We start from the raw sequence: 16,976 nt of genomic DNA on the forward strand, positions 1-16,976 counted from the left end.
CAGGACGCGGCGGCCCCTGACAGCGCGACCCGCGGCGGGGCGGGGCCGGCCGGGCCGGGGGGGGTCGGGCCGGGGGTGGAGGGCAGGGGGCCCGCGGTGCGGGCGGCGGGAGGGTCTGGGGGCGGCCCCGGGTCCCCGCCCCGCCCGGCCCCGGCCCCGCTCTCACCTGGTCCCGCCGCCCCGCGCCGCGACGCGGGCACGCGCTCCCCCCCCCCCTGCGGGGCGCGCGCCCGACGCCGCCCGCAGCCAATCGCGCCCGGCCCGCTGGGCTGCGCGAGAGCCGCCCCCGACCAATCACCGCGCGGCGCCCGGCGCGCCCCTCCCACCGCGCGCGGCCGTGCGGAGCCCCCCCCTCCGGCGCGGCCCCGCCCCCGTGACCCCGGCGGCCAATCACCGCGCGCCGCCGCGCCCGGAGCCGCCGAGACCCCGCGAGATTCCCTCACCTCACACAACCCTCACCCCGGGCGGCCCCGCCTCCCTCACCTTCCTACCGCTCCTATGGGGCCGCTGGCCAATGGACGCTGCTCCTGAGCCAAGTCCCGCCCCCAGGGCCCGCTTTTCTCCCAATCGCGGCCGCCCATCCAATCCAATTAGCCAATGAAGGGAAACGAAAGCCCGAAAAGGGGTTACTGGGCCAATGGCGCTGGGAGGCGGGGCGGCGGCGTCACCGACAGCGCTCCTCGCCGCTGGTCGCAGCCGGTGGGCGGTGAAGGAGCCCCCGCGCCACAAATCACGGAGCGCGGCGCCGCGTGACGGATGCGGAACTGGCCGGTGCGCCCGCCCACCGGCGGCAAGCGGCCAATGGGCGGAGGGGAGCTGCTGACGGGCGGCGGACGGGGCCAATAGCGACCCGGGGCGGGGTGAGGTGAGGACGCGGCGCCCGCGGGGTCGCTGTGGGCGCTGAGGGGGCGGCGGGAAGCGGAGCGCGAGCCGCGGTGAGGGCGGGCTGAGGGTCGCGCCGGGTCCCGGTGCCCCCGGTCCCTGTGCCCGTGTCCTTGTGCCCTCCCATTGCCCGGTCCCGGTGCCCGCCGGCGGCTCCCTCCGTGCCCGCTCTCCTCTCGCCCGGGTCACGGTGCCCTCGGGTCTCGGTGGCTGCCTGCTGACTCCGGTCCGTCCCGCCGGGACCGGTCCCGCAGCACAGGGAGCCGACGGGGGCTGCCGGCCAAGGGCGTGGGGGTCTGTGGGGTTTTGGGGCCTGTTTTTCGATTCTCTAAGAACCGGAGAGCGGCGAAGCGCGGGGCTGGCAGCGGGGCCCGCGGGCTGTGGCAGCAGGTGGTGGCACCGTGTCACGCTGCACGTGAGCTCCCCTTGGCAGGAAAGGGAAATAAACCGCTAATGAGAGGGTTCAGATGCTCCCAGCAGCACGACCGTGGCCCATTGCCCGAGGCAGTCTCTGCGAGGCTCTCTGCAGCGTGCTCGGAACACGCTCAGGAGGCTCAGTGCGAGGTACGTGTTAACCAGGACCGAAATACTCTTTGGTTGTTGTTTTAGTTCCCTCACGCCATGAATCTGCATGCTTGGGGACTGCAGTGTCTTTGGGTAAGCCATCAATGTTCCCTAAAACACAGGAATAGGTAAAAACTTAACAGTTTTAGCACTTTCCATTTTCTCATGTGCATATCAATCATATCTGATTAATAGTTTTACCTCAGAAAAACTCTCTCAGGTTTCTGGAGCCTTTCCCATGGTGGTAGAGTTAAATTACCTGTGATGGTGATAAAGAGGTTCCTTCAGGTAACAGAACTGGGTGAGCAGTTCCAGAGCCAGTCAGCGACTGACGGGGGATCTGCTCCTGCTGTGCTGGGGGGGAGCTGACAGCCTCTCCTTCGCTGCCCCTGGCTCCTGTCTGGGCAGGGAAAGAGCCCAGCAGAGCTGTGACAGCTGCAGTGCTGAGGTGTTACCAGCAAATCCCTGAAGGTGTAGTCCTGTCATCTGTCCTTTCTGTTTGTCTCTGAAAACCGGACATTGTCAGGCTCCTCTTCAGCGGGGGGAAGAGAGAGTATAAACGTGACAGCCTGCTGTGATTCCTGAAACATCAGTGCAAAGTCTTGGCAAGAATGGGTTTGATACTTTTGGGACAGTTTATAACAACGGGGTTTGGGTCATTTTTGCCTGCTCTTTGAGAATGTAAGCAAGAAAAGTCTTGCAGGACTCAAGATGGGTTCCTTTGTTAAAGCTGTCCCTGTTGCATTTGGAAATACGGTTACTAATAGTCCAGTCTGGAATTACATCAGAGTTTTGCTGTCATGTCACCATTTTAAAAACAGAGGCTTTGAAGCTGCAGCAGCCCCGCTCAGTGAGGTGAAGCCTGGTGAGGGATGTGCTTATCTTGGTGCCCATATGGAGTTCTGTCAGGTGCCAGCGTTGGGTGACCCACCCTATCGAGTGTATCTTCCTTCCACACTGGGTTCATAAAGACTTTCAACTGGTGTCCCTGGCCTCTGTCACACTGTGAAACTTAAGAGCTCCTGGTTCAACTGCTTTTTAGGCTCTTCATGCTGTGAAAGTTAAGGAGGACAAGATGCGGTTGATTCGTAAGGAATATGTGTAAGAAAAAAACAAAAGGGTAGTAAGGAAAACATTAAACTTGCAAGTGCTCACCTAATAGACCCTTTGTTTCCTCAGTAGAGGTCTGTTACTTGAAAGTGTTCTCTGTGAGTTATATGAATCTCTCCCGTGTGGAGCACAATGAATTACTGGTGTACTGGTCTAGGTCAACACTTCCTCGTTATCTCCAGCCCCTGAAGAGGCATAAGGCTGCTGAGGGGGTTCATCCCTGAGCTGGGTCATGGAACTTGCAGCAAGAGTGTTGTGTGAGTAGTTCAGTGAGCCTGAGCTGCTTGATGAGTGAGTTGGCAAAATCCAGCAATGGCAATTGGAACTGGGCAGGCAGAGACACTGCATGGGGTCCTGCTAAAGCCCAGTTTGAGGGCAGCTCATTTGTCATCCTCACTGAGGCCTGGAGATACAACTGGTGACTGCTGCTGCTGAAACATGGCAGATAAATTCTGATCCCTTGCTGGTGATAGTTATCCATGGGGACGTGCATTTGTGTCTTAGCATTGCACTCACAGTCAGAGTGCTGTAATGCAGTACAAGTCTGCTGTCTGGAAGTGAGTGCTGGAATAACTGGGGTTGCCTGTGCTAAACTCATGTAAAAACTGCATCTAGAAGTCAGTACTGTGAATCAGAAACACAGGGTTCACACTTGTTCATTTCTGAAAATCCACAGCTTCAAGTTTAGTTTTTTCTGACTCTTGAGAGATTTATTTTTCCCTCGGATTTGACACTTGCTTTGCAGGGATATAATCTGTTTGACAGCGCTCTGCATATGGGCAAGGGATGGAAGACAATTTGTAATCAGCTAGTCCTGTTTCCTTAATGCTCCTCAGCAGTGTTTTAACCTTAACATTCCCCACAAAAGATTGTATCATCTTAAAAGGTATAAAATGTAATGGTCCAGTTCCAGACATAATTTGTCAGCTTTTTTTTCTTGTCCCATGTGGGCTAGCTGTGAAAACAGGACTCAGAATATTAGAGTAAGTCTTTTGATTGTGTGTTGTGTATGAATGTCCTTCAGCATTTAGGCATGTAGGGTTTTTGTGAAGCTTTAATGCAGAAGAAAATAACATTAAGTGGAACAAAGCATAATAAAATGCAGAGATTTGTCTCTGATCCACAAAAGGGGTGCTCTGAGCTGCACTATTGATAATTTATCATGTGGGTGTTTGACAAGCCCACACATACCCTGATATAACACTCTGCAGATACAGTCCTCAGTGTTCTGTAATGCCCTGGAAATATTTAATTCATAAATCCTGATGCTGAATCCCTTAAGGTATCAGAAACATGGTGCTAATGCCTGTGAATCTGAGCAGGTTTCATTAGTCAGATAAATACCATGCTCCAAATAAACTGTGATGCTAATGTGCAACAGAATAAACATATACACAAAATATTAAATTTTCTGTTTGGGTATGTTAGCCCTTTTCTTTGCAAAGAATAATTTTCCAGAGTTTTTTGTCTTTAAAACCTTTTCTCTATGAAACTGGAAAAGAATAAATTACTCCATTAATAAAATGCAGTGAGGAGCAGGGGAGAGAATATTTTGGTTTAGCTTTGGTTATGTGTAAAGGTTTCTGTCTTAACGTTTGCAAGGATGGCAATATTCCTTCATCTAGGAAGAGGGCAGGATCTGCTTGTCTTGTGGAATGAGGGACAAATCCCTGCCCTGCTCAGGGCGATGTTTTAATAAGAGAGAGGGGAAAGAATCTAGTGATCCAACCAAGCAGGTGACCAATGGTGAGATTGTCAGTCAGGCCAACAGGCAGGTTGGCTTTTTTGAGCAGCATTGTGGGAACGTGACACTGCCTTGGACAGCAGTTAAATAATGGAATGGTGCTTCCTGTAGCAGGGCAGCACTGATGGGCCTGGGATGGGGACAACTGGTGTGAGTGACAGGTGCTGTCATCCAAGATTGTGCTTCTCCCTGAGGTTGAACATCGGACTCTACAGGCACTTGTGTTGCTTCCCTGGCCCATCAGCCCCCTCTGGCTCTTGCAGTGCAGTTTTTTGTGGTGGGATGACAGCCCTGGCCCAAGTCTGTCCAGTGTGCTGCGTATACAGATATGATGGTCAGGATTAGCACTGCAGCTTGAAATCATCCCAAAGATGTCACCTCCAAAACACTGAGCTCCTGCTCTGCAGAGCTTTCTAGCCGGAAGTGTTTTCTTTTGAGAGTTCTGAAGGACATACTGAGTTCTTTGCTGACTGCAACACTTAAGCATGAGCTTGGCTTTAAGTGGAAATGCTCAGATGCTTACAGTTGGTTTGTAATAATTAGTCGTTTACAAACTTAAGCCTGATTGTTTTGTCCTTTCTGTCTCATTTTCCTCCTTCCCGCTAAACACCAGTTGCAGGAGGCAGAGGGCACATCTTTATCCCCTGCTGCTTTCTGGAGAAAGTGTCAGTTCTGTGGTTCTCTCTGTTCTATATTTCTTTGCATCAGAAATGACCCTGCTGCTCTTTGTCGACAGTGTTTCCTTTTATCCCTCTCCTGGCAGCTGCTCTTGCTCCATTCTGATGCTGGAACAGCAAATGAATTCCCTCTGAAGCAAATGTCATGCCAGTAAAGATGTTGAAGCAGCAAGAAAATCATCTCTGTCTCTGATGACTGAATTGGAGACCTTTGTGAATGAGATGTTCTTAAAATAGCTCCGCAGTGTGTTATCTTCCCTAGAAGGTGGAGAATTGAAAGCATCACCACAAGGCACTTGTCCTTGTGCGAGCAGCATCCCTAAATGATGGGTTTTGGAAAGGGGAGAGAAGCAGGCTGTTTCCTTTTCCTCCTCTCCAGGCAAAAAGCACTGCATGATTTTAATCTCTGTGTGATGGTAAATTTATGTTTTTTCCAAGAGTTGCATCACTGCTTGCTGCTTGTTTGAATATGTCACGTGGTGAGTAACCTTGTTCTCCATGATCCACTGGTTCTGGAGTAAACTGGTAGCTAAAAGTAATGCCAAGCCACAAGTTGAGTAGAGGTGCTCTGAGTTACCCTGTCTAAGGATCAGGGTGGCCGTGGCCTTTGTGGAGAGCAGAGCTTCTCAGCTAGTGGGGTGTGCCACAGCCTGGATAGGCTTAACTCTGCGAGTTCACATCATGCAGTTCAGGTCCTGCCTTGATTCGAGCCCATTGTCCATCGGTTAACATAGGATAACAGGTTTGGAAATCTTCACTTACGTATAACTTAGAAGTCACTGGTTCACATGACAGGAGCTCCGTCTCTGTGGTAAGACGGACAACAGGCACTGGTTGTACATGGAGAATTTGGTTAGTTTGGAGCTCTTGCTGAGATTTTTCCACCCTCAGCTAGTTTGGGGTGTTTGGTTCCTGACAGCCTCAGGAGAGCACTGGGCCCAGCAGCAGAACACAGCAGCAGGGACAGCGTGAGCTGCTGGGCTGTGGCATCCCATTGTCCCTGAGTACCGTGCGGGGCTCATGTCCTGGAGTCCCACAATTCCACGAGCTGTGCGAATGAGCCAGTGCTCCGCGGATGCAGGTGCCTTTTGTGAATTCATTGTGTTGTTGCTTCGTAATCCTGTCCTTGAGATCAGTTTTTGAAGAAAGTAAATCTTGCATACATGCACTTTGGAGCAAAAAATGCAGGCTGGACTTACAACATGCACACAGGAACTGTTGGTTATTTTGTTTATCAAAAAAACTATTGTAACAAATGGAATTGAGGGATTGGGCAGTAAAATTAATCCAGAAAAGTCTGATACAACACTTTTCCAGAATTGTGAATAGAGTCTTTTACATGCCTGTGAATATCTTAATACTTTTATTTTTTTTCAACTTGGTGGAAGGCGAATTGATAGATAAAAATACTAGATGCAAAAATGAAATCACTAATTGAAGAACAGGGCTTTTTATAGCAGTTTCATAATTACATTCATAACATAAATTTAACTAGGAGAAATGTTAAAATTTTGACATCTTCAGTTTTTCATCTTTTGTGGGAAGGTGGAAATAATTAGCTGTACTGATATAAACACTGAGTTTTCAGAGGTCTCTCAGTTGTTTTAAGACTAGTAATGCTTTTCCTAGTCCTGTTTTTTTGACATGATAGTATCTCTTTAAGGGCTTTCTTTACCAGATCAGTTCCTTTCCTACCAGGAGAACTAAAGCTTTTCAGCTGTCTGTTCAATTTATCCTTCTGGACTAAATTTCTCATCTCGAGATAACCAGCAGCAACTCTCCCCTCAGGAGATTTGTATCAATTAGTTCCGCACCACTAATTCCTGTGGTACTGGGGCACCAGTGAGTTGTAAGAAAGCTGCTCTGTAAACATTTATGGCTGTTGGGGGTTTGTCTTTACTTTTTTTGTTTAGAGGCCATGGGTGCCATCACTGGAGTTCTTGCTCATGCTCACTCTGTCCTTGCCTGTGAGGCCGGGCACTGCTTCACTGCAGAGGGTGTGCAGGGCTGTTTTGGGCTTGTGCTGCCTGGCAGATTCGGGGGATGTGAGCTCTGTGTGCTCTGTGGCCGCAGCAGTGGCCCTGCTGCCACCCCTGGTGTCACCAGCTCCTCACATGGCTGGCCAGGTGTCAGGTGGGAAGGCACTGGCACTGTTGATAACGTGAGTGGAAGATGCAGCCTAGCAGGAAAGCAGGTTAGTCTGCAGCTGGAATGCAGGCCAGGCTTCACCTAATCTCTCCCTTAGCCAGAGAAAGGTGGCTTTAATCTATTTATTCTGCATTTGGTTGTTTTTTCAGCACTGATCTATCTGCAAATGCCATTGCACTGTTAGTCAGTTTCTATCCATTTGCCATTTACAGATGTGTTGGGACATGAAGCTGTTTTCAGTCGCTCAAGTCTAATCCCAGCAGTGCTGTAGGATCTTGGGAATTGCTCTGCATTTATATAGAAGTAAACGATGTATAATGTGTCATTTTTAAGAACATGCTACCAGCAGTTTTAGGATTTTTTTTTAGACAGATGATTTTCTTTTTGCTGATGTTTTAGACAAAACTAATTAGATAGGATTATTAGAGGAGGAAAATTGAAAGGACAGAATCATCCAGGAAGCTCATTAAAATGGAAACCCTGAAAAAACTGGGTAATTGGGCATTGATTCTGTCCTCCCCCCCTTTTTATGAGCAGTATTGTATTAAAAGTAACATGTCTGCAGGATGATGTTTCAACATCTGTTACTGCTGAAAAAAAATGATTTGCTTGTTTTTTCCTCTCTACATTCTCCCAACATCTGCATGTGTAGATCTATCCTGTATATTAATCACATCTAACACAGCTCCTTTCCAGGGAAAAGGCATCAAAGGGAGTGGGATCCTCCCTTTGGTTTGGAGGGGGATTCTGCATTGCTGCTCACTTGTGTTAGATCTTGGGTGACTGGCTGTGAAATGAATCATGTGAGCGAGGACTCGGAGCTGCTCAGGAAGCCCAGGCACAGAGGTGTGTTTATGTGGAACAAAGAAGTTCACAGCCTGTAGCCTGTCTGTTTCCTGAAATATCAGTGTCACATTAAGTGATTAAACCTATGCAAATAATTGTCCATATTTTCTGTTCTCAGAATATTTGCGGGCAAATCACATTTTTTAAAAAGTATTTCACTCTGAAGATGCTTGATAATTGTGCTGGGCTTTAGATTTTTTTTTTCTTTATAGGCTGATCCAATAAATTGATTCTAAATCTAGCTTGCTGAATGTTTGCTATTTCAATCCCTCTGGCTGTGATTATTGTGATAGTAAGCAATATACTTTCTTTGGTTTAAGTTTTGGATATTTGCTAAAACACACGTGGTTGCATGTGCCAGTCTTAAAATTCAGTTTATTTACAAGTGTAACATCTTTTTTTCTCTTCAGTATTTGTACTATAAAAATATAATTGCATAAAGGTTCATAGCAAGAAAATAGAAAAAGCTGGGCAATAGATTTGAAAGAATATTGGGAAATATTTTCTGATCTCTAATTATTATCATGTTGTATCTTCCCGTCTTGAAAGTAAGCATGGGAAATTTAAGCATGGTAAAGCACATGATTAAATCCTTTCCTATCCAGCAAAATTCTTTAGCTGGGTGTGAAGCATATGCATACGTTATATTAGTAACTCATAACTTCCTTAAACCCAGCCAGTGTCAGACTGACTAAATATTAGAATTGCAAGGTAAATACTGCAGTAAATAACATAAATATGGGTGCTGGCTTTGCCGTGAACTTGTCGGTGGTTTTGACTTCTACGGTCATTTTTATGGCAGTTGAAATCAGAAAAGAATGGAAATTTCAACTAATTTTTTAATATGCTGAAATGTATTAAGTTACACAAAAAAATCCATATTATAGTAATCCTGCATATATACAGGGAAAGAGTACCCAGCGTGCATGGCAGATGGTTTCAAAGGAAATCCTCGAGAGCTAGGATTAAAAAGCAATTTTCAGCAAGTTTAAAATGGGTCTCCATATTTGGGTCACAGATATTAACTCTTTCATTGCAAACAAATGAGGGAGAAGCGTGGTCAGACTGTTATGGAAGTGTTTCTCCTGGTAAAAGCTGACCAGTTTGTGCTGGGGAAGAAAGGTGAGAGCAGGGCAGTTGATTCTGCTCCTGGTCCTTTTCTTACACCAGTGGGAAGCAGAGTTGTGGCATACAGAGACAGGGATATATTGCAATAAATGGGATTCATCATTCCACAGACAAACACTGGCAGCCCTCTGAAAAATAATTTGTGTGTGGCTCTGATCTTTGCCCACTGAAACAAATTTCCATAAAGACAAACTGATAAATAAGTTTTGGCATGTTAGAACAGCAGATTTATGCCTGTTTACCTGTAGTAAATTATTACCAATCACTTTATTAAAGTGTAAAGACTTTACAGATAGCATTTTTGTATTCCTTTTGGATATGGCAAGCATGTATGATATAGGATAAATAAGAAATTGAACAGCAATATTGTTGCTCTATCATAGACAGGAATGGGCTCCAAGTTTTGCTTGGAAGTTATGTCTGTGCATGGAAAGTAAGCTAGTTTTTCTCAAACATGTTTTAGGGACACATTAGGATTTTATTATTTGTTTTTAAAGGTTATATACTAAAATCAACCATACCATGCAAACATTGTTCCAGGCTGCAGCTGTTTGGTGGTGGCGTACAAACATGCAGAAAACTTGCCACCGATCTGATGCACAGAAGGGATTGAGTGCAGGTCAGCTTTGCACTGTAGGATCACAAGAAGGCACTGGGCTTTTAGTAGATAAAAATAGGGCAGCAAGTTGGAGATTATTGGCTTTAACTAACTTATACTAGTTAGTAACGGTGTCAGGAGCGTAATTCACATTTACATCAGTGCTCTTTATACACTTTGGCAGCACAAAGGAACATCAAGTTTGACATGAACTTTTCTTTAAAAGACTCTTCTACTTCCAAAGTGGAAATTCAAGTTAGACTTTAAGCACTGTTTATCACTAAGCAATGAAACAGAGTAACTGATAGTATTTTATGGCGTTCCCAAAGCTCAGCTGGGTGTTTTTGGAGTAGATTTGGAAAGCTCTCTGAGCCCAGGTGCCTGGTGCTCTGCTAAGGGAATTATAGAAGTAACTGCTGGTTTGAGTATCAGCCTAAGGAGAAGTTAATTGTGTTGCTCTCTGGGTATTACATTGGCTGTGAGTTAACAGAGGACTGCACTTCTGAAAGGGCGTGGTGAACGTCCTGGTGGGATAGCTAACTGCAGGTGTTATCTGCTAAGTGCTAATTAACAATGCTAATGAGAGGTGTTGTCTGCAGGACTCTGCCAAGGTACTTATCAGAGGTCCTCTGCTCTCAGAAAGGAAAATTAAGGTGTTGGATGAAAATAAGGCAGCTTTTGATATTTAGTTCTTGTACCAGAGCTAGAAAGTGTCAGTGGACTCAGGATAAGCTTTTAAAGTTGAATCTGTTCTTCTGGGTTCTTGTTTCACATCATCTATTACAGTAAGTCTGCCTGTGTGCATCTTGATATGGCCTTCAGAGGGCAAATACAGATGCTGACATTAGGTACCAAAACTTGAACATGCCAAGCTGTTGTCAATCATTACATGTCACCAAGTTGTGCTACTATTAATACTTGGGGGAAAAAAATTCATCTGTGGCAACAGTTACCTGTGATCCCTGTGTTTGTGAATGTGCTTGAGAGCTTTGCCTTAGATTTTTCAAAGATTCGTGTCTTTCAAAGGGAGGCAAAACGGATCAGTTCAGAGTCTCTGTCATTGTTATCTTCCAGGACTTTTGTTTCAAGTAGTTTTTGAAAGTCTCTATGATGGGATCTGAGATAAAACTTGATCCAGATGTCTTTGGGTAGTCAGAGCAATCCGTTTGCTTGACTTCAACAAACTTAGGTTCTAAATAAACAAATGAGTGTTGGCTTTAGAGAGTGAGTTGATTTTCTTTACTCACTGTACAGTCGGGTATGTGAGAAAAAACAGTTTCTTGTGTGCAGTCTGTTGTTGCCTGGGTCCAAAGCAGTTTTTGGTATACAGAATACTGTAAAGCAATTATTGTGTCATTGTACAGAGTTCTGAGTGCGGGAAACTGTGGCTCTTTAAAGGAGGTGCATGCTTTTTTACCTCCAGCAACTTTTGCCAGCAAATACTGAAGGGTCAGCTCTCTTCAGTCAGAATGTCTCTCTACTTAATCTTTTTGTAGTGTGTATTTATTAAAGTCTTTCAGAGTAGATGACTGAAAGCCTGTTCATGTCAAAGCCATGCGTTCATGTCTGATGTAACTGGTCCAAAAGCTTCCATAGGGATAAACTGAGCTATGGATGGGCTTCTTGGCACTTCTTTATTATTGGCACTTCAAGTAGCAAGTTGAGGAGAAACAGATGATGAAAACTGATTCTTCTCTGCAGGTGTCTTGCTTACTTTTGGGCTTGGACAAGCCTAATCTGTGAAGATAATTAAAGCTCCTCCACTCTGGATCCGGTAAGTGAATTTTTTGTTGTTTTATGGAATTCTTTAGTAGCCTATTTACCTCACACAGGGAAACAAGTGAAAATGCCAAATCACAAAGAAATGGTAGAAATTCAGTTGGGGCAGAATTGGCATGTGACCGTACATGTTTGCAGGAAATATTTCTGAACAGCCTTTTACCTTCAGGATCACCCTGTCTCCATTCCAGCCATGCTGATGAATCCAGTAGTAGAACCCAAATTGCCAGCAGGATTCCAAAGAAACAGTATTTTCATACTACAACTAGATCAGGAGTCTTGGCATAGTGGAGGGAATCTGCTGTTGCTGTGTGTATTGTATCCGGTTGAGAATAAACACCTGAAGTATCAGCATTGACCAAAATATCATCTAGAGAGGTTAGAGGGCTGAAAAAACTTGTAAATGAAGAATGTTCCCATTGGCTGTGACACAGCATGGTGGCCCTGGCTGTCAGTTAGCATGGCAGTTGTTTGAGTTCCAGGTGCCATGATAACATAGCAGGACATTTAAAATACCTTTTACTATTCAATAGACTTCTCCCAGAAGAGGCTTGCCCACTTCAAAGCCTGTCCCTGTGGCAGCAGAGCTTCTGGAACATCTGGGATAATGCCCCCCTAGAACAGGGAGTTGGCTGTAGCTGGCACTGCAGGAAGGCAGAGGGTGTGTAGGAGGCTGGGAACAGAATGCCATGGCTTTGACCTTGCTGCAGCATCCCTTCAGGATCCATAGGACATGGCTCTCTGCTGGTTAATTGTTGCAAGTGAGGGTAATGACACATTTCTTATTTCTGTGAGAGTCTTTAAAACAGCTGATATTCTTCCACCAATGAAAGCATGCAAAGAGCTCTTCATATCCCCATTTTCCCCCCAAAGCTGTGGGAACAATTTTCTGGCTTGTAGAACAAAGAAGTTGGAACAGATGACATAGCCAACATCTGCACCTGGCTCACTGAGGAAGCGAATATTTGGCATAGAAGCTGAGCTCCCTTCTGCCAAGGGAGCTGTGCCGATGCAGTTGTTCAGGGATGAAGATGGCATAATGTCTTTTCTGGTTTGACTCTTCAAAGCAATTTTATTGATCTGCCAAAGTAAAAAAATTTTTGGGAAGGAAAATGTCTTTACTTTTAAATATCAGAGGTTAGTCAATGGTTAATGAAACGTTGTGTAACCAGTCCCGATAAGATTTTGATGGTGTATCACTTCAGTTCCGATGGCAGACACATCACATATGGGTTGCCATTTTGATGGCTTTGAATGGTAATCTGACCCATAAAAACTGAAGCATAATATGCAAACTGATTTTTTTCTGGCCTGCCCTGTTCTTGGTGCCATCTGTGTTAGGATGGAAATGAGCCTGCTCAAAACGTGGGCTGCCGGTTTGGAGCTGATCACAGATGGGTTTTAAAGAATAGCCTTGTGTGCACAAGGAGAGGGAAGATGCTTCTAAGCAGGAAGTTTCACTTGAAACTATATTATGTCTGCTAAATCCTGTGGCTTATGGAACAGCCACCAGACCTTTCCCTGAATTCTTCACATGGATTAAGTAAACTAAATTTACCTTCTAAATATCAAGAAAAAACCCCCAACTTCTAAATATTGCTCTTCTTCCACCACTGCCTTTTACTGCTGTCATCAACAATGGAATAGAGTACAGGAAGCTGACATTACCTGATCCTGTCAGGTATTTGCAGTGCATCTGTTCAGCAAAACTGGGCACAGTAAATTATTTCATGAGTTTTGTAGATGAGTTTTAATCTGTATTTTGAATCCTCTTGAACTTTCAGGATCCAGGCTGTTGTTTCTGGATTTCTGTCTTTGACAATTAATAAAAATCTGTGTTGTAGGTGAAGGTGAGTACCTGTCCTCTGCTGTTGCATCTCAGACCAAAAATTCTGATATTTAAGCACCTAATTCTCACTGTGGTCAATGAGATCTTGGTTTTCTTCTCAATTTAAGAGAGCCTGTGCTCTAAAGTTAGATATTGACTGACCTTGTCTTATGTGTAACCACAAGTGTCCTGATCCTATTTATAATCCTAAGAAACACATTAAAGAATTTTCACTGGTTAGGAATATGGTCTACAGAACTCTGATTTCTTTTTTAACTCTCTTTAAATCAATGACATTGTTTGAGTGACCGTTTCTTTGTCAGAAAGGAAGCCTAGAAGGCGGCACTCATTGATGAGTATCATGGTCGTGACACACTTGAACATCCCTCTCAAGACATCTTGAAGCGTTTTATTTCCAGGCTAAATAAACACCAATTTCAGCAATGTCTCATCTACTCCCTTTAATTACTGCTGCTGAGAGAAAGTTTCTGCCAATGCAAATGTGCTATTTTGTCATGTCACATCAAATTGCATCAGCCTTATATTTAGGAACAAAAAGAGGGGGCGGCTGAGACAGGATGTGGCTACAAATGGAACCAAAGGGTTTTCTTAAATATAGGCTGAAAATAGACAATCGAGGCAGTGATGCTTTTTCAAGCAAAAATCCATGAAAGGGAAAATCAAGGCTGTGACAGCAGAGCAGGGCCGGGGGTGGGCAGAGGGAGTTCGGGGGGTGGCAGGGTGGTGGCAGGGAGGGGCTGCTGAACTCCTCATTTATGCAGACACCCTCGTGTTGTCAGGTGGGTGTGGGGTGCATTTGGGGTATGTTAGCCCACACCTCGTTCCTCTGTGCTGGCTGAAGGAGGTGGGAGCTGTGCTTTGCTCCAGCCTGTGCCTGCCCTTTCCCTGAGGATGTCTCCCTGTGCAGCAATAACTCAGCTCTCTAAACTGAAGAGATTGTGGGAAATAGGCATAGACAAAATCTGAGTAGCTGTCCAGATAAATGTAGGAGACTTTGAACAATCTGTCAAACCACTTTAAAATGTAGTGTCTCTACAGAAATAATATTTTTTAAAACTTGTTCTTCAGAAAACATTAGCAGCTTCCCCATGCGAAACACTTTTTGCCCCCTCCATGTTGGGCACAAAACGATCTGTTGAAATCAAATGCATAAATTATGGATGTAATGGAGCTTGCTTTGAACTGATGAGTCTGATCAGAGCCTGGTGGCAATTAAACCGAGTTCTGAAAGATCAGCTGTGTTTAAGAACCAGCAGAACTCAGGGAGGAAGTGATCTGGGGGCGTGTGAGCAGCACCTACTTAGCAAATTGGAAAAATACTATTCATTTCTTACATCTAAGCACTTGGAATCTCTCCTCAGAAGCAATTGGTGATGATAGAGGTAATATTTTTATTCTTGTCACCAAGGATAATAAAAATGCAGTAGAAGCTTAGAAACTTGTGTATTTACAGCATTGTGACAGGCGTAAGTCAAGCAGCATTTCAGGCTGAAGCAGGGTCTCCATGGCTGGATGTCATTGGTCCTGGATGGACTGTAAAACATTAAATACAGTGATGCTGTCAGTTGTTAAATTCCTTACAACAGGCAAATACCACCGCAGTGCTAAACCCATGCACACAGGGCAGCTGGAGGGGAAGAGGGCAAAGAAAGATTGACCTGGGGCTTCCCAGCCCCACCTGCAGCATGTGGGGGTCTGTGCTGGGCTGCACGTGGGACAGGGACACCCTCCAGGAGCACGGGCAGCCTTGGGGCTGTGTCCTGGCTGGGGTGTTGGGCACTCTGCCCTTGGTGGGGTCGGGGTGCTGAAGGCATTGTCTAACCCTGTAACAGGCCAGGGGTGCTTCCTCCAGGGTGAGGCAGCAGGGCAGAGTCCTGAGACATTCTGGTGCTGCTTCCTCATAAATGTGCATAGAATTCCTTAGATTTCATTGTCATTTAATCCACTTCCCAAGACTTAACCACATTTAATTTTTGCCTCCACTGACTTTTTTTTTTCTTTTTAAATACCTAAGTATTAAAAAACTCTCAGTAAAATGTGCCTATTTTCATAGCACGGAAGGCATTTCTGTAATACTTTTTCAAGGCAAAGCACAGAAATACTAAATGGGGAAGGAAGAAGATAGATGTTTGGTTTTTATAGCTGGGGTTTGTTTGTTTTGAACTGAATAAGTCTGAAAATACTAGATAAAAACTGCAGATCAAATGAAAAGACTCCATAAGCAGCATACTCCAGATTGTTCCTCAAAAAAACCACCCAACTGATAACAGTACAACAGGAAAGTGTTCTTAATTAACATCTCCAGTTAAAGGAGAAGCATTGTGTATCTCTTAAATATATTATTAAATCTGCATTGTTTAGATAATTGGATGGGGACAGACACCTGTGCTGAGTGCTGTGTCAAATTTGTCAGGGCCTGCTGTAATTCTAGTGCACTTGCTGGATTTCACAGCTATTTGTCTGGGTATGGGGGCAATTTGGAGGGTTGAGTGAAGCCAGATGACTGTAATGAACTCATTTTGTGTCTTTGACTCAGTTTGGAAAAAAAAAAGATACTATTTATAGGGTATTTTGTATTGTTAAGACTTCTGTTCTTCCTGTCTCTCAAAGTTTCTCTGTGTTGCTGTCTCTGCTTCATCACTGATAATTATATCAAATTAATTCAGCATAATTGAGTTAATTATTAGCACTGGAGGTTACCACCAGGGCTTTGATTGAACCAAAGCTTTTATCCCCCTTTTCCTGAGGTTTCACCAAATGTAAACAAACCAGAATCATGGGTGAAACCTATGGCAGCTCCATTTCCATTGAGTGCTTTTGCCACTCAGCATTGTCCTGCCATGCCCATTCACTCAGGCAGGTGTTGATAAATGCAAAGGCAAAAGAGTTCTCTGGCATTCTGTATCAATGTTCAAGTACTTTAGAAACAGAGGAAATATTTTAATTCAGAGCCATTCAGTCAAAACCAGAAATGCAGAGTAATCATTAATAAGGTAGATTGTCTTTCAGCTATACTAGGCCTCGGAGAGTGACAGTAAACTTTTGGGGAAAACTTGAGCTATGGCTTTAAGAGCTCGCAAGTGTCTCTAAGACATGGCAGGATCTGCCCCTGATTAGCTGTTGGTATGGAAACAATCCCTGATTAGTGAGCTGGGCCAGTTCCAATCCCCCTAAGAGGCTAAAGGCGCCCAGACTTATATGTCCTGTAAATACTGCTGCTTATAAACATTGCTCCCAGGAACGTGGATTTTGCTCAGGATGTGGTGGGTCAAATCCATCCATGATTTAATTCCACCACAGACAGGGTTTATGCCAGGGAAGGAGCTGGCTCGGATTATTGCTGTGATTGAGAGTGAAGGATCGGCAGATGTGAAATTTCAGCAGGTGTGGATTTGGAATAATAGACATTGAGTTGTTCCTGCTGCTGCTGGGAATGATGATGTGAGTTGGGAAGGACAGCTGCAGGTTGAGGTGTAGATCCCAGGGCAGGGCACAAGCCCCATCGTCACCATCCAGGGATTATGTGCACAGTCAGGGCTGGAAGGGATGGGCTGGGGGAGCAGGAGAAGGAGAGGTCACACTGCACAGGGTTTATTCCCTTGTAGGCTAGATGTGATGTTTGCACTAAGGGAAGGTTCAGAGGAGTATGTT

General features: G+C 45.3%; 2 protein-coding genes across 7 annotated transcripts in view; one reads left to right on the plus strand and one right to left on the minus strand.

Annotated features, from left to right (window-relative positions):
• The window catches only part of NLK (nemo like kinase), a 38,295-nt gene extending 37,632 nt beyond the window's left edge, over window positions 1–663 (minus strand). Inside the window, exon 1 of one of the 2 annotated variants that reach the window (XM_048324222.1) lies at window positions 484–663. The gene's annotated coding sequence lies outside the window, so the exon portion shown is untranslated. Of the gene's footprint in view, window positions 1–166; window positions 257–483 lie in introns of those variants that run through there. The other variant, XM_048324221.1, reaches the window with a different exon arrangement.
• Window positions 664–718: 55 nt separating this feature from the next.
• Window positions 719–16,976, plus strand: part of LYRM9 (LYR motif containing 9) — a 29,154-nt gene continuing 12,896 nt past the window's right edge. Inside the window, exons 1-2 of one of the 5 annotated variants that reach the window (XM_048324227.1) lie at window positions 719–865; window positions 11,399–11,471. Coding sequence is in view for 1 of the 5 variants with exons in the window: in XM_048324226.1 (XP_048180183.1) it covers window positions 1,336–1,446 (111 nt within the window). In the remaining 4 variants the exon portion in view is untranslated. The other 4 variants (XM_048324229.1, XM_048324228.1, XM_048324230.1 and 1 more) reach the window with 4 other exon arrangements.

The sequence above is a fragment of the Corvus hawaiiensis genome, chromosome 20 (assembly GCF_020740725.1).
Source record: "Corvus hawaiiensis isolate bCorHaw1 chromosome 20, bCorHaw1.pri.cur, whole genome shotgun sequence".
Taxonomy (NCBI): Eukaryota; Metazoa; Chordata; class Aves; order Passeriformes; family Corvidae; genus Corvus; species Corvus hawaiiensis.